At 53.4% G+C, this 21223-nt stretch overlaps 3 protein-coding genes across 3 annotated transcripts in view; 2 read left to right on the plus strand and 1 right to left on the minus strand.

Annotated features, from left to right (window-relative positions):
* The first annotated feature begins 1283 nt into the window (after positions 1 to 1283).
* On the plus strand, positions 1284 to 8745 carry LOC136663891 (deoxyribonuclease-1-like 2). The gene is made up of 10 exons (XM_066640857.1): positions 1284 to 1363; positions 2163 to 2385; positions 3000 to 3095; positions 4252 to 4340; positions 5650 to 5733; positions 6484 to 6584; positions 6939 to 7051; positions 8133 to 8287; positions 8462 to 8558; positions 8692 to 8745. Exons 1-10 carry the CDS (start codon positions 1284 to 1286, stop codon positions 8743 to 8745), a joined length of 1092 nt encoding a protein of 363 aa, XP_066496954.1.
* Positions 8035 to 17196, minus strand: ECI1 (enoyl-CoA delta isomerase 1). Its single transcript, XM_066640719.1, has 7 exons — positions 17081 to 17196; positions 15928 to 16032; positions 14130 to 14257; positions 13315 to 13461; positions 13060 to 13181; positions 12757 to 12935; positions 8035 to 12086 (listed from the first exon to the last, which is right to left on the minus strand). Exons 1-7 carry the CDS (start codon positions 17154 to 17156, stop codon positions 11920 to 11922), a joined length of 924 nt encoding a protein of 307 aa, XP_066496816.1. The 5' UTR covers positions 17157 to 17196; the 3' UTR covers positions 8035 to 11919.
* Positions 17197 to 18301: 1105 nt separating this feature from the next.
* LOC136663892 (poly(A)-specific ribonuclease PARN-like) overlaps positions 18302 to 21223 on the plus strand; it is a 3316-nt gene continuing 394 nt past the window's right edge. The window contains exons 1-5 of the mRNA XM_066640858.1: positions 18302 to 18444; positions 19117 to 19194; positions 19579 to 19658; positions 20989 to 21056; positions 21151 to 21219. Coding sequence (XP_066496955.1) covers positions 18426 to 18444; positions 19117 to 19194; positions 19579 to 19658; positions 20989 to 21056; positions 21151 to 21219 — 314 coding nt within the window. The 5' untranslated portion in view covers positions 18302 to 18425. The remainder of the gene's footprint in view (positions 18445 to 19116; positions 19195 to 19578; positions 19659 to 20988; positions 21057 to 21150; positions 21220 to 21223) is intronic.

The following is a 21223-nucleotide window of genomic DNA, read 5'->3' on the forward strand; positions in this document are numbered from 1 at the left end:
TGGGGTGCACCGGGTGACACGTATAGGGGGGGTGACACCACTACTAGCCAAAAAAATTTTAATCTTGGCATTTTCGTATAATGCCATCAGGCTATATATGGTTCAGTGTGTAAATTCATGTGGAATGCAATGAAACAAACCATGTTGAAATATCTCTACTGTATCAAAGAGTACCAGCAGGGTGGGGCAATGGTGCATCACCACCCGCACTGCCGAGGGCATTGCCCCACCCCTGCATAGGGGGAGGTCCATCATGGGGGCTGCTCTCTTATGTCCTCCAAATCCCTTTGTAAAACCCTTCTTCCCTTAAGTTTTTGGTCCAGCATCTTCTTCCCCTTCTACTCCCACTTCCCTGCCCTTCCTCTGACATCTCCCATGCCCCTGTGTCTAGACTGGAAGCTGCCCGGGGCAGGGACCTCTCCTCTCATACTTCTGTGAAATGCCAGGCACGAGCATGGTTCTTTATACATAACCCACAACATATCCATTTTGGGAATGACTCACCTGTTGAATGACTAACTATTATGCAACTATGAAAAGCATAGGTGGTGGCAAAAGGCCAGGATCCCGAAATCCTGGCCTCAGCAACACTGGGAAGCAGGCAGCTCCCAACCAAGTAGTTCTTGCCACACCAATTGTGCAAGGTGGTAACATCTCCCCAGCTGGCGTCACCACGCTTCTCCTAGACGCACACTCAGAATCTGCTCATCAATGTGCCCCGCCTCCCTGGGAAGAGGCACCCGCTTCCTCTCTAGGGTAAAAGTCAGTGAGGTGCTGGGTGATGCTCAGAGGGCTGTTGTTCCAACGCGGAGAGAGGACCAAAGAAGGCGAGGAAGTGGCAGAGACCCTGGCAGCAGCCCAAACCATCTCCCAATAACCTGTGCAACTTCTGGTAAGGACTGACTCCCAATGTTCTCTTTGGCTTCTCCTCCACTTTCCCTGAACTCCTGGATCCAGGGGCACCCAATGTATTTCACGTGCACAATGTATTTAGTATGTCTGTATTTAATGTAAGGAACTGGCTGTTCTGTGCCCTGACAATGGCTACCAGCTTGGCTGCCTTGAAAAGGGGATTGAGCAAACTCATGGAGGAGGAGGAGACTCACAATGGCTATTGGCCATGTTGGCGATAAGATCCTCCATGCGCAGAGGCAGGCTACCTACCTGCTTGCTAGGAGGTGGGGTGGGCTGTTGCCTTCACATCCATCATCTGGTTGAAATAGCAGTGCAGGAGGCAGACATTCAGGAGGTAAAGTTTAAGAACATAAGAAGTTTCTCCGAGTATGGAGATGCTCTTCTGGAGCTTCTGCTGGAAGACCGTCTGCTGGGTTAGATTTAAGATGCTGCGGGAGCAAGCTCACAAGTGAGGCATGAGGGCAACGGTTCTTCTCTTGCTGTCCGGCCCCTCTCTTCGCAACAGTCATGCAGTAGTAGACTGCCTCTGGAGGCTCCGTTTTGCTGTCTGCTCCTCTACGTCAAAGCAGCTTTGAAAGGCATCTAAGCCAGTATCCCAGTATCCGTCACATGCCTTTCAAGGGGCACAAGCCCTGCTGGAAAAAGGACCAGTGTGGCAGAGCAGATGAAGATCAGAGCAAGAGGGGGGGCCTGAGTGTTTGCCCAGAGACAGGGCAAGGGAGGGCAATGAGACCGAGAAGGATGGGGAAGCTGGAATGGCAGGAGGCAGTTCTGAAGCAGGGCAGTCTGGAAGGACCACAATGCGGTGCCCACCCTGAGAAGCTCAGATGCCCTGAGGCAGAGGGTACCCCAAGTCCATCCCATCTTAAGAGAGAGGCTGTCAATCTGTGCTGCCCTTGGGCAGACGAGCCACCAGCTGGCATCAGCAGCTGACAGTGTTGGCCATACTCCTAAGAGGCCACCAGAATTGCTGATCAGGCTGGTTGGTTGGCTGGCTGGGGCTGACAGTGGCCCAGGGCCTGGGTGGACGTGGCTGTGTTGGTCTGACAGTCTCCTGACAAGGCCCCGGAGGGAGAAGTCTTGCCAGCCTCCCTGCCTGGGAAGGTACCAGCATGTGACTGTGTGTGGTCTCAGAGGACCGGAGGAGCTTCCCAGACACGCTTGAGATGCTCGGGGAATCACCTCCTGTGCTGACGTGGCCAGATGCTGCTGATTGCGAAACTCCACTCCAAACATTTCCGGGGAAGGAGGACTTCAGGGTTCAGTTTCCATCTGGAACTGTGGGAGTGCCCTGGAGCCCCAGGCTCTGCCACCACAGTGGTGGGTTTCGCGTACCCGCCTTCATCGCTCAGCGCTGACAGTGCCATGGATGAGTTTCGTGTGGACGGCCATGACTCACAGAGTGATGCGAGACTGATGTGCACGCTCACACCTGACTCAGAGCCGAATCCTGTGCCTGTCTACTCAGAAGTAAGTCCCATTATAGTCAATGGGGCTTACTTCCAGGAAACTGTGGATAGGATTGTAGCCCCAGACTCTTGTTCAGCCAGGAGCAAAGGGTTCTGGGAAGCCTCACTATGGGCCACCACGGCGCCCTTCGTGCTCTGGGTCCCTGCGGCTTCCTGAGCAGGAAGGATGCTGTCCTTTTCCTGCCAGGCAAGGAAGGGACCTGCGCTGTTAGTGGCTGTGCCTCAAGCTTGGCAACACCACAAACCTGACAGTGGATTAATTTAGAGCCACACAGGCTCGGGAGCCAGGTTGGCATCGAGATCTCTTGCTTTGGTTGCAGCTGTTACTTCTGTTTTACGAGAGTTGCCAACTTTTTCGTAGGCTCTGCTCCTCTGCCTCTAACCCCAGCATGACTTACGATGATTCGGCTGCAGAAGCTCAGGGTATTTGCAGGGTCAGCACAGAAAGGGTGACAGCCATGTGTTTGGTCAGCAGAATGATAGATACAGAGAGGTTTGGGAGAGCCTCACTAGGGAGGTACTGTATGGGGGAAGAGGCCATAGCCGAGCGCACCCTCCCCTGCTCCAGGGTCTGCCTCTTCCAGTCCACTCATCACTGCCTCCTCTTCTCTCCAGAGAAGGACGATGACTCTCCGCATCTGCGCATTTAACATCCAGAGCTTTGGAGACAGCAAGCTCTCTGATGAGGCCACCTCTGAAGTGATTGTGAAGGTGAGACCATCTGGGCAGCAGCACCATCTCAGGCACAGAAATAACCCGCAGTGTGCTCATGGTAGCTTCCTCCCTACTAAGAGTGCATCAGTTGTGGCAGGGTGTCAGAGGCTGGCCAGGACAGGTTCAGGTCCCTCCGAGGGTCCACTCGGCCATGCTGATGATGCCTGAACCCTTCATTCTGGGGATGTGGAGGTGCCCAACGTGCCATCAGGTGGGTGGGTGGGTGGAAAGGTGCCACAGGGGCTCCAGCACTAGGCTGCAGCCTTCAGAGGGTCACTGCCACCCCCTGGTCCTCACATCCTCCCTGTAACTGGTCCTAAATCAGCGCTGGAGTTACAGAGAGGGCAGGGAAGAGAAAGCCATTATGCTTCCAGCATTTAGGGGACTACAGGAGGGTCATAATTGGTCTAAAATTGGTGGTCGGTGCCGTATTGGTGGCTTCCTGTCCTGCTTGCACAGCCTTCCCACAGGCATCTGGTTTGGTTTGGTTGGCAACCTTCAGTCTCGAAAGACTATGGTATAAGCCTACAGCACCCAGTAATCCCAGGCGATCTCCCATCCAAGTACTAACCAGGCCTGACCCTGCTTAGCTTCCGAGATCAGACGAGATCGGGCATGGAAAGACTATGGTATAAGCCTACAGCACCCGGTATTCCCAAGCGGTCTCCCATCCACGTACTAACCAGGCCTGACCCTGCTTAGCTTCCCAGATCAGACGAGATCGGGCATGGAAAGACTATGGTATAAGCCTACAGCACCCAGTAATCCCAGGCGGTCTCCCATCCAAGTACTAACCAGGCCTGACCCTGCTTAGCTTCCGAGATCAGGCGAGATCAGGCATGGAAAGACTATGGTATAAGCCTACAGCACCCGGTATTCCCAAGCGGTCTCCCATCCACGTACTAACCAGGCCTGACCCTGCTTAGCTTCCCAGATCAGACGAGATCGGGCATGGAAAGACTATGGTATAAGCCTACAGCACCCAGTAATCCCAGGCGGTCTCCCATCCAAGTACTAACCAGGCCTGACCCTGCTTAGCTTCCCAGATCAGACGAGATCGGGCATGTGCAGGGTAACAGAGGCTGGACTAGGTGGACTCTATTGGCCCAGATCCAGCAGCTGGGCTCCTCTTACAAACATGTGTTTGATTCAGATCCTGGACCGGTACGACATCACTCTGGTGCAGGAGGTGCGGGACTCCGACCTGAGCGCCGTCAACAAACTGCTGGAGCTGCTGAACAGGTAACCTAGGCAGGCAAGGCAGGGGGCGGGAAAGGCACACCAGAGCGCCCTGCTCGCCCTGTTCCTGGAATGCCTGTGGGGGGCGAGAAGACGTGCTGGGAGCTCACAGGACTGGTTTCCTTCCTTGAACTTCAAGCTCACTAACTTCAGCAGCCAAGCTGGGCACTTTCAGCACCGTTCCCATGAAACATGGGAGCAGCTGACGAGATGATCAAAGTCATGCAGTGGGCTGGGTATGTTTCCAGAGGCCCAGGGAGGCACCTGTGGCTGCAGCCTCCTTGGCCCTCACTCAGCATGTGGTTGGTCTGTGGAACTCCTTGCCACAGGATGTGGGGACGGCGTCTGACCTGGACGCCTTTAAAAGGGGATTGGACAAGTTTCTGGAGGAAAAATCCATTACGGGTTACAAGCCATGATGTGTATGCACAACCTCCTGATTTTAGAAATGGGTTATGTCAGAATGCCAGATGCAAGGGAGGGCACCAGGATGAGGTTTCTTGTTATCTGGTGTGCTCCCTGGGGCATTTGTTGGGCCGCTGTGAGATACAGGAAGCTGGACTAGATGGGCCTACGGCCTGATCCAGTGGGGCTGTTCTTATGTTCTTAACTACAATTCCCAGGAAGCCTTGCAGGTCTCTTGTTATCTGGTGTGCTCCCTGGGGCATTTGGTGGGCCGCTGTGAGATACAGGAAGCTGGACTAGATGGGCCTATGGCCTGATCCAGTGGGGCTCTTCTTATGTTCTTATGGCCCACTGTGTTGTGCTGCCCGGGTGGGTGCCTGGGCGGTGTAAGCTTGCAAGCTTGCAGTGTAGCTGTGGAGCTTGCTCACACCATCAGCTCAGTTACAGCTCTGCCATTTCCCTCTTGGCCCCAAATCAGGGCCACACCTCTTCATTGTCTTAATTGTATGCAAATCTTTCTTCATTGATTGAAATGGCTTTAACTGGGCAACAGCCCTTGACAGAATAGCAGGAATACCTTTGCAGCTGTCAGATTTGAGGGCCCTCTGGATTTAAGCCCAGCTTCAGTCTCCAAGGGCCCTCCAAGCAGTCTCTTGCCCTGCACTGTCTGCTGCTCCTCTCTCTGCGGCTACTGTCTCAAGCCTGGCCTCTGGGCTGCCTTGCGCCAGATGTAAGGAAATTCTGTGATGGAGGCCGGGGTGCCAGGGCGGCTAGCTAGCTCCAGGGACATGGGTGGCGTGAACGCTTGGTGGGTGGGCTATCCAACCCTGTCCTGAAGTTCTGCTCAGGTCACGTGCACACCTCTGACCCGGCTGTGGTTCTGAGGGCTCTCCTCTTTCCCTCCTAGTGCCTCCAAGCACTCCTACAGCCATGTGATCAGCGAGCCGCTGGGTCGGGACAGCTACAAGGAGATGTACCTCTTCATCTACAGGTATGAAGCATGTTGGACATGCGCACCTCTGCTTGCAAATATAATTCCTGCGATTCAAGAGGGCTGGATCCCAACATAGCAGCTCATGCTTCAGCACGGCTTGGGGGGACGGGACGACTTGCTCTCTGACAAATACACATCTTGATCACCCTCCTGCCTTCTAAGCCAGCCTTCTAAGCCAGCTGCCTTCTAAGCCAGCAAATGAGAGGAGCAGAGGCTGGCAGATCACCAGGTAGGGGGAGGGACAGCATTTGGCACACTGCCTCAGGTGCAAGCAGGTCTTGGGCCAGGCCTGGATTGAACCTGGGACCTTCAGATGGGCAGGAGGTCTGGTCTAGAGGGTAGAGCCTCCATTTGCCTGAAGATAACATCCACAAGGTCGCCAGTTCGAGGCCACCGGCACCGTGCGACCTTGAAGCAGCTGACAAGCTGAAGCCGAGCTATTCCATCTGCTCTGAGCGTGGGAGGATGGAGGCCAGAATGTGAAACCAGATCAGAGAGAAACACCTGAATGTTGTGGTTCTTGAAAGAAAGAACCTTCTTTCATTTGTAAAAATCCCTACGGGGATTTAAATAAGCCTGCCTATGTAAACCGTCTTGAATAAAGACCAAGAAAGGCGGTATATAAATACTTGTATTATTATTATTATTATTACTATTCTGTGTATGCAGTCACACCCCTGGCCCAGGAGCCACAGCCTCTCCTGCCAGCTTCCCCGCTAACCCCTCTTCCCCTTGGTTCCTCTCCAGGCCAAAGAAGGTCGCCGTCGTGGACCAGCTCCAGTACCCAAACAACAAGGATCGCTTCAGCAGACCGCCTTTCATCGTCAAGTTCTCTGTTCTGGACTCGGGTTAGCAAAGCAGGAGGGATTTTTGTCCCTTCTCTTTCCATTGCCTCTTCTTCACCCAAGCCCTGGGCAATGCCAAGGTTAGGTGCCTAGGGAAAGTTCAGGCACCCTCCCCCCCCCCGGCCAGACTCAGAGGGCAAAGGGGGCCAAAGCAGCGAGGGTCCACCGGGCTGGGATGGCCAGACCAGATGCAAAGCCTTGGCAAGGTCAGTCTAAGTGGGGAGTGGGCAGTGAGGGCACAGGGTGGGGATACCTGCTCCCCTTCCAAGGTCTCCCATCAGGTCATCTTGTCTGCACAGAGGGAGCATCTAGGTCCTGTGGGGAATACAGCATTGCCTAACCCTGGTTCTTCCACAGAGGAAGAGGAACTCATCCTGGTGCCCCTTCACACCCCTCCGAATGAGGCTGTGGCCGAGATAGATTCTCTGTACGATGTTCACCTGTATATCCAGAAGAAATGGGGGACCGATGTAAGCCGCGGGGCCTGGGGGTGGGCAGGTGGGAGACAGCGGGTGGCGCTGTAGGGACCGGGTATGCCACATACACCCAGCTGCACCATCACACCCTGCAGCCTTACTGGCTCCACAGTCAAAATCCATCTTGCAGAAGGAGCCCTCTTTTATCTTTTGAGTCGAGACACAGCTTTTCATTGATTGACCTGATGGAGTCAACGTGGCAGCCCTGCAAAAGAACCCCCCTCCCCTTCCACTGCCCTGATGGAGAGTGGCTAATGATGGCTAAGTCAGTGTCCAGTGAACTTTGCAAACCCCCCCCCCCCACCTCCTGTGCTGGCAGTACCTCTCTGGCCACTCTAGGAAGCAAGATGCTGGACCCATTTGAGGGCCCTTAATTTGTCCTCAGATCCCCCTTTGGTTGGCAACCTTCAGTCTTGAAAGACTATGGTATAAGCCTACAGCACCCAGTATTCCCAGGCGGTCTCCCATCCAAGTACTAACCAGGCCTGACCCTGCTTAGCTTCCGAGATCAGACGAGATCGGGCATGGAAAGACTACGGTATAAGCCTACAGCACCCAGTATTCCCAGGCGGTCTCCCATCCAAGTACTAACCAGGCCTGACCCTGCTTAGCTTCTGAGATCAGACGAGATCAGGCATGTACAGATCCCCCAGGCCATTGTATAGGCTGGTCTAGAGGGTTGAGCCTCCATTTGCCTGAAGATAACATCCGAAGGTCACCAGCTCGAGGCCACCGGCACCGTGCGACCTTGAAGCAGCTGACAAGCTGAGCCGAGCTATTCCATCTGCTCTGAGCGTGGGAGGATGGAGGCCAGAATGTGCGGCCAGATCAGAAAGAAACATCTGAATGTCGTGGTTTCTTGAAAGATAGAAACCTTCTTTCAAACTGTAAAAATCCCTACGGGGTTTTAAATTGCCTGCCTATGTAATCTACCATGAATAAAGTCTAAGGAGAAATCTGAGAACCAAGAAAGGCGGTATAGAAATACCTGTATTATTTATTATTATTATTATTATTATTATTATTGTATCCTTTGGCCGACCACCTCTCATTGGCAGCTTTCTTCTCTTGGTAGAATGTGATGTTCCTTGGAGACTTCAACGCCTCCTGCAACTATGTGGAAGAGAAGGACTGGAGCTCCATCCGCCTGCGCACCAAAGAGGGCTTTCAGTGGCTCATCTCTGACTCTGTAGACACCACTGTGGGCAAGTCCGATTGCGCTTATGACAGGTGAGCGGTGCGCGTGGTTGTCCGCAGCAGGGGGACACAGTGAGCCAATGCATCGATTCCCGCTCTCTTTGCCACTGTCAAAAGGACCCTTGGCAGGCAGTGGAAGCATATTGGTGGTCCTGGAGCTGAGGATCCCGGCCAGGTCTGCTCCAGCAATGGCTTTTTGCCTTCCAGGATTGTTGTTCACGGCTCAGAGATGAAGAAGTGGGTCAAGCCCAACTCCGCCAAAGTGTTTGACTTCCAGGCTGCTTTCAAGCTGAGCCAAGAAGAGGTCAGTCCCTCCTGGTCCCGGTGGCCACACCCCTCCAAAGGGGGCCGTGTTATAGATGCCCTCTATGATGCCTACCCATGTTCGGCAAAGCGGCTGCCGTGCTCTGAACTCTGCCCTTTTTCATTCCTTGCAGGCGCTGGCGGTCAGTGACCATTTCCCAGTGGAGGTGATGCTGAAGTTCCCCTGATACTCCAATGCTCCACCCCAGCCCTTTCCATGCACATGGTGCACACCAGGGAGCCCCAGCCGGGCCTGGGAATGCTGTCGCTCCACAGCTGTGCAGACACCCCACTGTTTGTGTCAAAAGCCTTGCATGGAGCTAGACCACAGCCCAGTGACTCTCCAGGGTTCTAGACAAAGGCCCTTCCCATCACCTTTATGCTTGAGCTGCAGAGGGCCCTTTGTGGGGCCTCCATTCTCAGGCAAAACAACAACAACAACAGTATTTATATACCGCTTTTCAACTCAAAGTTCACAAAGCGGTTTACAGAGAAAAATCCAATAACGAAATGGCTCCCTGTCCCAAAAGGGCTCACAATCTAAAAAGATGCAAATGAATACCAGCAGATAGCCACTAGAACAGACACTGCTGGGGTGAGGTGGGCCAGTTACTCTCCCCCTGCTAAAAAAAAAGGAGCACCCACTTGAAAAAGTGCCTCTTACCCAATTAGCAGGGGTTGCATAGCTCCATGCAAAACTGCATGCATAGCGACTGAGCTCTGGCCCCTTGGGTAACACCCATGTTCCCATCATGCTTCTGGCCTGTCTCCACATCCACATCTATGTTGCCTGCCTACATGGCCTGTGCACCCCTCTCTAAGATGGAGAGAAAAAGTCATCTAGAAAGGCAGTGGGGTGTAGTGGTTAGGGTGTCGGCCCAAGTTCAGAGAGACCTAGTGCCACATCTTCACTCAGCCATGAAACACATGGGGTGACCTTGGACCAGTCACAATCTCTAAGCGTGACTTGTCTCACAGGTTTGGAGATAAAAGGGGGGCAGGGGGGGACACAAATTTATGTGCAACCCTAAGCCCTTGGAAGAAACATGCAAAAATAAGTAAACAAGCAGTCCAGCCAGGGCAGAACCACCTACACAGCAGATTTCAGGGGGTGTCAAGAGCCAGGATGGTGCAGTGGTTTGGGAGTTGTACTTTGACCTAGAAGAGCCAGGTTCAAATCCCTGCTCAGTTACATGAAGCTTCCTAAGTGACCTTGGGCCAGTCACTCTCTCTCTCTCTTGCAGCCTCACCTACCTCTCAGGGTTGGTGTGAGGACAAAAAAGGAGGGGAGGACCTCTGTACACCCTGAGCTCCTTGGAGAAATGGTGGTATAAAAATGTGAAAAATAAAATAAATAATAAAATAAATAAGCGGAGTCGGCCTCTGCAGAGCAAACAGCTTTTGGTTGGCTCAAGCAGGTGGCCAAGCTGCTGCTTTCTGGAGAAGGTACACTGCTCTTTCCCAAGTCAGTAGCCAATCTTCCCAATTCAAAGGAGGCAACGGATAGTGCAACACTAGGCGTGTCTACTCAGAAGTCTCATTGTGTTCATTGGGGCTTTCTCCAGGAAAGTGTGCATAGGATTGCAGTCTGAGTCAGTCCCCGAGCATAAGCTGAGACCCACCGCTAACACTGGACCAAGAGGGACATTTCGCTAAGGTGCCAACAAATCTCTCTCTCTCTCTCTCTGTCTCTGATTGTGGGAATTTTCTGACGGAAGCTGGAAAAATAATCAAGAATCACACACAGGGAGAATGGGGGATTGAGGTGTTGAGAACAAAACGGCTAATATTATAATGCCGTTGTACAAATCGATGGTAAGGCCACACCTGGAGTATTGTGTCCAGTTCTGGTCGCCGCGTCTCAAAAAAGACATAGCGGAAATGGAAAAGGTGCAAAAGAGAGCGACTAAGATGATTACGGGGCTGGGGCACCTTCCTTATGAGGAAAGGCTACGGCGTTTGGGCCTCTTCAGCCTAGAAAAGAGACGCCTGAGGGGGGACATGATTGAGACATACAAAGTTATGCATGGGAAGGATAAAGTGGATAGAGAGATGCTCTTTACACTCTCACATAACACCAGAACCAGGGGACATCCACTAAAATTGAGTGTTGGGAGAGTTAGAACAGACAAAAGAAAATATTTCTTTACTCAGCACGTGGTTGGTCTGTGGAACTCCTTCCCACAGGATGTGGTGATGGCGTCTGGTCTGGACGCCTTTAAAAGGGGATTGGACAAGTTTCTGGAGGAAAAATCCATTACGGGTTACAAGCCATGATGTGCATGTGCAACTTCCTGATTTTAGAAATGGGCTATATCAGAAGGCCAGATGCAAGGGAGAGCACCAGAATGAGGTCTCTTGTTATCTGGTGTGCTCCCTGGGGCATTTGGTGGGCCGCTGTGAGATCCAGGAAGCTGGACTAGATGGGCCTATGGCCTGATCCAGTGGGGCTGTTCTTATGTTCTTAAACTACAATTCCCAGGAGGCCTTGCAGGTCTCTTGTTATCTAGTGTGCTCCCTGGGGCATTTGGTGGGCTGCTGTGAGATCCAGGAAGCTGGACTAGATGGGCCTATGGCCTGATCCAGTGGGGCTGTTCTTATGGGGATCATTTCTAGCAGGGGTAACAAGAGCATGGCAGGCTACAATCTACCCTGTGCCCATTCCTCTCCTTTGGGGTGTGGGACCAGACCTTATGGATCTCGGCAGTCCCAGGCAATCTGGCCAGCATCAGCTCCTTAGGAACACTGGAGCCCTGCTGGATCAGACCAAGGGTCAATTAGCCCAGCATCCTGCTTGCCACTGTAGCTAACCAGCTGTCCCAACAGGAAGCCCCCACGCAGGGCACGAGGCAACCCTACCCCCAGGTTGCTGCTCCCCAGCAATGGTCAACGCCAACGAACAGGGAGACTCTGTCTGTTTGCTACAGAAATGGGAGAAAAGATGGCAGGAGAGGGGAACAGGCAGCAAAGGGCCAGAAGGAGAGGCTCAGTGTATTTGGTGGGGCTCTCCCAATGAGAAAGGAGGACCTAGAAGCCCACCACCACAAAGGTGCAGACCACAGCCTCCATTTCAGATCATTTATTGACAGGTCACAGCCTGCAAAATCAATTCAGGCACATGAATAGTTCAGAGCAGACTTGTCTGCAAACTCCCTCCCCCCACCCCACCCCCCACCCCGGCTCTAGGAATTTGGCTCTAGGAATTTAGAGCCAAAAACAAAGGCATGCAAAGGCAGCAGGAGGGGAACAAAGGCACTCACGGAACAGGGACTGAGGCTGCAGGACAACTCAGGCCGTTTGCCCAGGACAAGAACCGTGTGTCTGGCACAAGGTTGTAGGTACGGCGGCAAAGGGGCTCCTGATCAGCCTTTCTTCCCCTTCAGCATCTCCATGTACATCTGGAGGGACTTCTGGATGGAGTCCCGGGAGATGAAAGTGACGAAGTTCTCTATGTCAGCTTCGCGGTGTGCCAGGAGACGGTCCACTGTCGGCTTCCTCATGGCAGACTTGGAGATCTGGCGCGCATGCTCTGGGGAGCAAAGAGAGGCAGCATGTCGGATCCGGTCCACTGGCCAGCAGCTGCTTGGAGCAGGGTTGGGTGGGACCCCAATCTCTCCATAGTGTCCTGCTGGCAAGTCCCCCAACTAAGGCCTACTACACCTCTCTTGGCTAGCAACTGCAGTGCCAAGTGTTGACCTGCTGAGGACTGGATTTGGCCCAACAGCTGCCAGTTGCTGAGCCCTCATTCAACCCGTGGGTCACATCCTGAAGACTTAGGGAGTGATCAATGGGACTGTCAAATGCACAGTGCCTGCAAACCACCATGCTATAGAAGAAGATTCTCTCTCTAGTGCTCTAGACATCCAAGCAGGCAGAGGAAGACCTAGTACACCACCTCCACAGTGGGCAGGCTGTGTCAGACCCATGGAGCCCATGTCCCTTTCCCTGTTCGCAATGACTGTGAGCCTTGCAATGATGGGTAGCAAAACAAGGAGCTGGGGGTTCCAAGAAAGAATGATGGGTTGTTATCCCCCTCCATGCTAAAGGCCATTGTCTGGAGGTGGGCAGGGCTGGTCCAAGACTTGAGGCAGCTGCCAATTCCTGCCCCACTCTGGAGAAGCCTCTGCTTTTCCCACTGCCTGGATTGGGAAAGGAAGGGGGACCGAGCGTGGAGGCTGACAGGGGACCCCTTGTCTCACCTGGAACCACCAACCACTCGGTCATCACTTCCATAGCAGCACTCTGGACCTTTTCTTCTGGCAATAACTGATCCACAATGCCAACCTTGAGGGCATCGGGTGCCGGGTAGAGGAGCCCCAGCTGTAGGGATCGCTCTGTGGCCCGGTGGCCAATGGTGTTGATCATTGTGTCTTTGAACCTGGCAGCGGAGGAGAACAGGTCAGGTGCCCAATTGCGCCACAAGTCCACGCTGCACCTGCACCATGCCTGGCTGGGCGCTCAGAAGCCAGAGGAAAGCCCTCCCCAGCACACCCACATCTCACCAGAAAGGAGCAACGATGCCCAGTTTTGTCTCATTCAGCCCAATGGCGTATTTGGGATTGTCGGCCATGATCCTGTAGTCACATGACGAGGCCATAAGGCAGCCACCTGCAGGGCTGGAACCCTAGAAAGGGAGGGCAGCAGGCAAGGTCTTGCTCACCAAAATGTTCCATATGAATTGGCACTAGGACACAGCGAGACCGTCCTCCCTCCCTGGATGGTCCATACTGCAAAGCTGAATCTCAGCAGGGACTTACATTGATCGCTGCGATGGTCACCATCTTGGACAGGTAGAGCTTCAGCCACATCTCCTGCACGGCCCTCCAGAACGCTGCATAGTGCTCCTCTCCCTTGCCACACATTTCGGTGATGTCCAGACCTGCCGAGAAGATTTTGGGGACAGCCTGGGAAGAAGGAAAAGCAAGTGGCCCAGTGTCAGAGACAGGCCACCCCCCCCCACCCTGGCCATTCAGTTAAGTCCCCAAACGGAGACAAGTTCCCAAGAGCCTCCTCTAGCATTCAAGCAGCTCAGTCGGCTGCAGCCCCAAGAATGGGCAAGGTGTTCTGAGCCACGGCTGCCTAGGAGGCAAGGAATAAACCCCACATTAAACCAAATTTTGATCTATGGTTATATGGAGCTTCCATATTTAGAGGCAGAGAAGCAAATGACATTGAAGGCACTTAGCTCACTGAGAACAGCTGACATTTGCCCAAGTATGCGCTGCCTCTTAACCCTTATGATATAGCCTCTCTCCAAAGTCTCATGGCAAGAGTATTTTGTCATCTCATTCATGCAGATAAACATTATGCCCATTTTACAGATTGGAAACTGACACTAAAGAGCCAGCCAAGGACGGAACTTCTTCAGCCAAAGCACAACATGTCAGACTCAGTCATCCTGGTCTTGTGATTCCTCTCTCTTCAAAAACTATCCTTCTAGTTAGTTATTTAAAAACTAGTGACCTTTCCCCAGTGGTCCAAAGTCCAAGCAAAGCTGAGTCCCTTCAGCACACACTGCATCTCAGCCAGCCAGCTTAGGTCCTAAAGGTACTTCTGTATATGTCACCCGTACCGAGGTCAGAATGAGGCCTCGGCAGGCCCGGTTATTCTCCAGCTTTTCCAGGTTTATTGAAAACTCCGTCAGAAACTCCAGGCTAAGGCTGTTCACGGGGGGATTCTTCATTTTCATCACAGCCACCCCTAAAAGCAAACACAAGGAACTGAAGGCTCAGCTCTTACACTGTCCAATTTTGCCTGCCACCTGATCTTCTTACCGAAGGCACATTTGTGAGGGCCAGATCTGTTGAGGGGAATTAGCCAGGACAGGGGATTATGCAGGGGATGGACAGAGTGGATAGGGAGATGCTCTTTACACTCTCACACAACACCAGAACCAGGGGACATCCACTAAAATTGAGTGTTGGGAGAGTTAGAACAGACAAAAGAAAATATTTCTTTACTCAGCGTGTGGTTGGTCTGTGGAACTCCTTGCCACAGGATGTGGTGATGGCATCTGGTCTGGACGCCTTTAAAAGGGGATTGGACAAGTTTCTGGAGGAAAAATCCATTATGGGGTACAAGCCATGATGTGTATGCGCAACCTCCTGATTTTAGAAATGGGCTATGTCAGAAGGCCAGACGCAAGGGAGGGCACCAGGATGAGGTCTCTTGTTATCTGGTGTGCTCCCTGGGGCATTTGGTGGGCCGCTGTGAGATCCAGGAAGCTGGACTAGATGGGCCTATGGCCTGATCCAGTGGGGCTGTTCTTATGTTCTTATGACAGTTAAGGGGAGCCTCCATGTTCAAAGGAAGTCAACCTCCTGGTAACGTCGTTGGGAGCCAACAACAGGGGAAGGATCCTGCTTTCACACCTCCCAGTCTCAGGTTGGTTGGAGCACCTGAAGGCAGCATGCAAGTCCAGACTGGAACCTGGTCAGATGGCGCAAGGATTCTTCATAGAGAACAGGGCTGTTGCAACCCAGCAACGCAATCCATTTCGATAGCAGGATTTTGTGGTTTTGGGTGCCAGGTGGGCCCCCAATGGTGGTTTGTCACCTTCCTGTTATTTGCTAACATCATATAAGGAAGGAAATCAGCTTGACGTGATGGGCTGGCTTCACATAAAGGACTACAAGGCCTGGGATCCCTGGAATGAGCTTCTGCCACGACCAGTTTGCTAGTCTTTCAAGGTGCCACCCAATGCTTTCCAGCAGGGCCTCCAAGAGGAATTTTATCAGGGGGTTGAAAGTTTCTTTTGGGCCCCTTCCCTTCTCCACTGGATCCTAATTTCATATGATTGTTGGATCCTAATTTCTACAAATTACAATATATAAAACCATGTAGGCTTACAGAAAATGTGAATGCCAGGCTTCGCACCATACATGCAAATATTTGACTCCCAGGCCCCCTTTTTGACCCTGACCCAGGTACGATGTACCCCCTGCGCCCCCCTCTCACGGGCCCTGCTTGTCAGCGTGGCCATGGTCCATATGGAAGTCAGTTCAGGAAAGCAGGCTCACCTGCCCAGCAGAAAACCAAGCATTTAACTAGCTGGAACCATCATCATCAAATATGACATGGCAGTTTTGGCACACCTGGCTAGTCAAAAACCAGCAGAGGACCTCTGGACGTTGTAGTTTCTGGCATGAGGATTGCCTGCCGTGGTCTGATCTCAGGGCTCTCTCGGGTGCAAAGGGGGCTTTGTGCAGGCTCTCTTGCTATAAAGGGGCCTTGTTTGGAAGACTAGCCGCCGAGCACCAAGAAAGGTATTACTCCCCCCCCCCAAGCCAAAATGGTTTCTTTTGGGCCCCAAGAGCCTGGCCTCTTTTTTTGGGCCTTCTTTTGGGCCTCAAGAGCCTGGCTAAGGCTACCTGTGCCTTCATCCAGCTCCACAAGGATCTTGTTGTTGCTGAACAGTCTTCTCTGGGCAGGTGGGCACCATAGTCTCTGGGCAGCAGCTTGCCTGGACAGTGGACCTGCAAAGAATTGCAGAGTTACCAGCGTGCAGTTGCTGGGAGGCTGACTGAGGGAGCCCCACTTAGCTCGGAGTCTGCATGATTACTGGGAAAGGACTTGTTCCAAGGCTCTTGGACCTCCCCCCTCCCAAATATCAGGGCAGGACAGCTTAAGGAAGAGGTTCAGGACCAGGGCACTGGAAAGTCCGCCTGCTTCTACATGAACCTGCCAGGCCACTATGGGTCTACAAAGCCCAGTCTCACCTGTGCTGCCCTGCCTGTTGTTTAAGGTAGAGAAGGGCCTTTCCCAGTCCTACATGGAGATGGGGGGGGGAGCAAACCTGGGATCACCAAGCAGGGGCTCAGCCACTCCACCGCAGCACCCTGAAGCTGCACTACATAGGTGCTATTGGAAAGCCAGTCTGGCTCTATGGGGCATCAGAAGAGAAGCCTCCCTGTCTCCTCCGTATTCTGGCCTCTCTGCCCACCAAGGTGCATGTGCCCCTGAGGATGTGCAGAGTGCCCTTCTCCTTCTTCCCAGGGCTGGATGGCAAAGGGGGGCTGCATGCAGGCTCCAGGCCTGGCAGTGGTAGTCTCTGCTTGCTTCTGCTGCCTGCTTCTATGTGAACCTACCAGGAGTTGGGCTGTTATGGGACCGCCAAGGGCTTTTCCCTACCTGGAGATGCTGTGGAGGGGGGGGGGGAGTGAACCTGGGACCACCATGCAGGAGGGTCAGCCACTCTGCACCCTGAAGCTGTAAGTGCTATTGGAAAGCCAGTCTGGCTCTCTGGGACATCGGAAAAGAAGCCTCCCTGCCTGCCTCCCCTGCATTTTGGCCTCTCTGCCCACCAGGCAAGTGTGCCCCTGAGGTCGTGCAGAGTGCCGCAAGGGCTGGATGGCAAGGGGGGCTCCGCTTGCAAAGTGACCTGCTGTCAAGGGCGTCCCACGGGAGGGTGGGGAGGCAGCAGCCCCCAGTGGGCGCTTCCCCGCCCCCCAGCAGCAGCGCAGAGAGAGCGCTGCCTGGGCGTATCGGGCAGGAAGCGCTCCTGGGCGCCCCGACGGTGCGCACCTGAGCCTCGCTGGGGCGCACCCGAGCCCCAGAGCAGGCGCCAAGCCCGGGACGCCCCGGCGGCTGCAGCGGCCATCTTCCGAGGGGATAGGCGGAGGACTGGATGGGAAGGAAGGGAGGGACGGGACCGGGCTGGGGGCAGAGCAAGGCGAGGTCCGCCTCCAGCGCCTCCCCTCCTCTCCAAGGCGAGCCCGGGCGCAGGGGAGGCGGAGGCTGGAGGGCTGCTTGCAGGAGGGGCGTCCGCTTGTCCAGGCAGTGGACCCTGCAGTCCACCGAGGCTGCCAGCCCAGCCATGCTTTCCTGGGAGTAAGCCCCATTGAGTCCAGTGGGGCTTGCTTCTGAGTAGACCTGCCTCGGCTCGGGCTGCGAGCTTGCAGTGCGAGCCTAGGCTCAGGGGCAAGCCCCGTCGCGTCCAGTGGGACTCTCAGGCTGCCATCCTAGCCACACTTTCCGGGGAGTGAGCCCCATTGGCTGTAATGGGGCTTCCTTCTGAGTAGACATGCATGGGATTGATCTCTCAGGCTGCAATCCTATGCACACCATCCTGGGAGTAAGCCCCATGGAACTCAGTGGGGCTTACTTCTGAGTAGACATACCTAGGATTGGGCTGAGACTCCCGGGTAAACATGCACAGGATCAGACCCACTGAACTCAACAACGAGGCTTTGCATTGAGTGCAAGGACTGCAGCCTGAGAGCCCCATCCGAGGCATGTCTACTCAGAAGTAAGTCCCATCATAGTCCAGGGGGCTTGCTCCCAGGTAAGTGTGGCTAGGATTGCAGCCTTAGAGCCCCATCTTATGCATGTCTACTCAGGAGCAAATCCCATGATAGTCAATGGGGCTTACTCCCAGAAAAGTGTGGATAGAATTGCAGCATCCTGTGCATGTCTACTCAGAAGTAACTCCCATGATAGTCCATGGGGCTTACTCCCAGGTAAGCGTGGCTAGGATGGCAGCCAGCAGCACACCTTTTCTTCCTCTTACTTCCGAGTAGACGGGTCCATGGCGCGCAGGCCTGCTGCTCCGAGCAGCATCATGTCCCGGGGAGTTCCACCGGACCCACATTCTGCAAGGGAAGGGCAGCGAAGCCCGGGCAGGCGACTTCAACCGGCGCTTCTGCGCATACGCGAGCCGACTAGGGAAGGGAGTGACGTCAGTGCTGGCGTGGCCCCTCCCCTTCTGGGCGGCAGGCCCCGCCCCTCTCGCGCCTTGGGTCACGTGGGCGCCGACGGCAGCGTCGCTAGGGGAGGGGGCGACGCGGGGGGGTTCGTGTTTGTTTCCGGAAGTGGAGCTGGGCCTGCGAGCGGAGGCGCCCTCGCCGCCTCGGCAGCGGGAGCCGCAGGGATGGAGATGACCAGGAGCAGTGAGTCGGGCGGACGGGGGAGGAGTGTGTGGCGAGAGTGCCTCTGAGCGTGTGCAGAGGGCCCCATTGAGGCATGGCTGGCCCCCCCAGGCAGACTGCCCTGTAGGGTAGGCCGGTGTCCCATGTGGTGAGGTGCCCCTGAGCATGTGCAGAGGGTCCTGTGTGTCCCCCCCTTTGAGGCATGGCTGGCCCTCTTGGAAGACCGCCCTGTAGGGTAAGCTGGTGTCATGTATGGTGAGAGTGCCTCTAAGCATGTACAGAGGGCCCCTCTTGAGGCGTGTGGCCCTCCTAGTAGACGTCCTTGTAGGGTAGGCTGGTGTCACATGTGGTGAGGGTGTCCCTGAGCATGTGCAGAGAGCCCTGTGCGCCCCCTCTTGAGGCGTGGCTGGCCCTCCTGGCAGACTGCCCTGTAGGGTAGGATGGTGTCGCGTGGGAGGCCGCCCCATGCTGAGTCCTGACCACCACCAGCAGTCTCAGGTAGGGTTATCTGGAGATGCTGCAACTTCCACTGCTGGGGACTGAACCTGTAGGGACCTCTTGTGTAGGGAGATGTACCAGGAGATGGCGTCCCAGTCCTGTGTGTGTCTTATCTATTTTTGACACCAGTGGGAGGGCCTGGCTATGTGGTGCTCTGACTTTCTTTCTTCCCATCTCTCTCATGGCTGCCTACAGATTTTAAGGATAACCTCAGCAAAGTTTATGAAGCTATAGAAGAAGCAGACTTCTTGGCTATCGATGGAGAGTTTTCAGGTACCCGCAAAGCATTTTGTAGAATCCTTGGTTGCAATGCGGTGTTGGCGTCTGATTCTATAGCTTCTCCTGGCTCCCTTTTCTGGAAAGTGGTCACCTTCATGGACTATAGCTCAGTTATGATAATAGTGGGGGCAGCTCCCTTGTGGTTGATGCCACTTCCTGCCTGTGCAGGACATGTGCAGTCTCTTGTGCAAGGAAAACAACATTTTCAGGGGGACAGGGAAACAAGGGTTTTTTTTAAAGCAAGCAGTAGTTGTGAACTGAAACGCGTCTGTTATGTGTTGCAGCAATTGTAGATAAAGCTGGGGGCCTCAGGCTAACTCCTATGCTTCACTGGCTGACTTCAGGAGGCTTGTTAAAAACCTGTTTTAACATTATTAGGCATCAGCGATGGGCCCTCCGTTAGTGCGCTAACCAATGGCTTTGACACACCTGAAGAAAGGTATCAGAAGCTGAAAAAGGTAAGAGTGTTAAACCTTCCTGAAATGTTGTGTTGCTCATGGGGGTCTTGTGTCTGTGGCACCAATGCATGTTGTGTTGACAGTGTTGGGAGGAAAATAAATTGGCATTTAGCACTGCAAAAATCACACTACTAACAGAGTGACAATTTCTGTGAGAAGGTCTCCTGCTCTTGGTCATAAGGACTGCGTTCATTGAGGCAGAGAAAGGGGTTTGTCTCAGCTGTTAGGCCAGCCATTTTCAACCACTGTGCCGTGGCACAATGGTGTGCCTTGAGTGGTCCACAGGTGTGCCACAGGAATTGGGCAGGAGGTCATTTACTAGTAGGGCCAATGGGGGATGTGAGGGCCTCACTGGAGCATGGTGTGCCTTGTGAATTGTCAAAAACCTGATGGTGTGCCTTGACCATTTTAGTGCCTTATCAGTGTGCCATGAGATGAAAAGGGTTGGAAATCGCTGTGTTAGGCTGTACGAGACAGGCAATTGTCCTGTGGAAAGTTTCATCCATGTGCTCATCTGTGAGTTTCGGCCCATGTAGGATTAGCAAGCACATATTTGCAGCGGTCCAGGGGTGTATTCATTGAAAAAGCTGTGCTAGCCCCTCTGATACTGTTGGTCATCTCTAGCAGACTGCTGGTGTCTGCATATATCCCAGCATCAAAACAGTGTGGGGATACGTCCTTCTGAGGCAGACAAGCCCCTGATCCTGCAAACCCTCCATGGGAGACAATCTAGCATGCAGTCTCACCTCAAAGCTCATGGATTTTGGACTTTGCTGTGAGTTTTTCAACTATACATTCAAAACCCACATGGAAGACTCCAGACTCATGGATTAAGAACAAAAAAAAAAAAGGTATTTGGCTGATTCCCATGGGGAAAAATTTGTAGATTGCTCACAGATAAAGAAAACATGTGTGTTTTGCATCCAGACAAGCTCCACATCTGTGAGAAATGCAGATTTCCACATGGGTATTTGCACATTTGTTCTGGGCCTGAGTCTGTCTGGCAAAGGCCAGCAGCATTGGAGGAAGGGTGCATTGTGGTGTGCAAGTTAGTTCCTGCCCTTTGTCTTTTCTATTAGTGGGAAGTTTGGTGACCCCAAGAGGGAATGTTCATAGTCACCAGGCAGAAAGTTCTGCAAGGTTGTGTGTCTCTTGGCAAGCATTTGTGTTAGTGGCTTTTGCAGATGCATTTGCTTTAAAACAAGTGACCTCCTCACGTGGCCCCATGGCTCTCTGAGTCTATAAGCCAGTTCTTATTCCTCCTCCGTACTCTGCAAGAGCTTATAATGAGTTCAGAGTTTTTGATGATATCCTGTTCCTCCCCATCCAGCATTCCATGGACTTCTTGCTGTTCCAGTTCGGCCTTTGCACTTTTAAATATGACCACATGGAAGCCAAGTATGTTGCTCTCATGATTTCCTGACGCTTTAAAAACTGGGCACATTAACAGTGGAACCCTGCATATTGACTTGTGATGATTTACCTTTTCTAGGTACATCATGAAATCATTTAACTTCTATATCTTCCCCAAACCTTTCAACAGAACGTCGCCAGATGTCAAGTTT

Source organism: Tiliqua scincoides, chromosome 13, assembly GCF_035046505.1.
Source record: "Tiliqua scincoides isolate rTilSci1 chromosome 13, rTilSci1.hap2, whole genome shotgun sequence".
Lineage (NCBI taxonomy): Eukaryota > Metazoa > Chordata > Lepidosauria > Squamata > Scincidae > Tiliqua > Tiliqua scincoides.

What these genes read in the sequence shown, in the direction of transcription:
- LOC136663891 (XM_066640857.1), top strand. Translation starts at nt 1,284, where the DNA reads ATGGAGATGCTCTTCTGGAGCTTCTGCTGGAAGACCGTCTGCTGGGTT. An exon ending in CTGCGGGAGCAAGCTCACAA is followed by an intron (nt 1,364 to 2,162) that starts GTGAGGCATGAG and finishes TTTCCGGGGAAG; the next exon opens with GAGGACTTCAGGGTTCAGTT. An exon ending in TCAAGCTGAGCCAAGAAGAG is followed by an intron (nt 8,559 to 8,691) that starts GTCAGTCCCTCC and finishes CATTCCTTGCAG; the next exon opens with GCGCTGGCGGTCAGTGACCA.
- ECI1 (XM_066640719.1), bottom strand. Translation starts at nt 17,156, where the DNA reads ATGGCCGCTGCAGCCGCCGGGGCGTCCCGGGCTTGGCGCCTGCTCTGG. An exon ending in GAGGCCTCATTCTGACCTCG is followed by an intron (nt 13,462 to 14,129) that starts GTACGGGTGACA and finishes CCTTCTTCCCAG; the next exon opens with GCTGTCCCCAAAATCTTCTC. An exon ending in GGCATCGTTGCTCCTTTCTG is followed by an intron (nt 12,936 to 13,059) that starts GTGAGATGTGGG and finishes CTCCGCTGCCAG; the next exon opens with GTTCAAAGACACAATGATCA.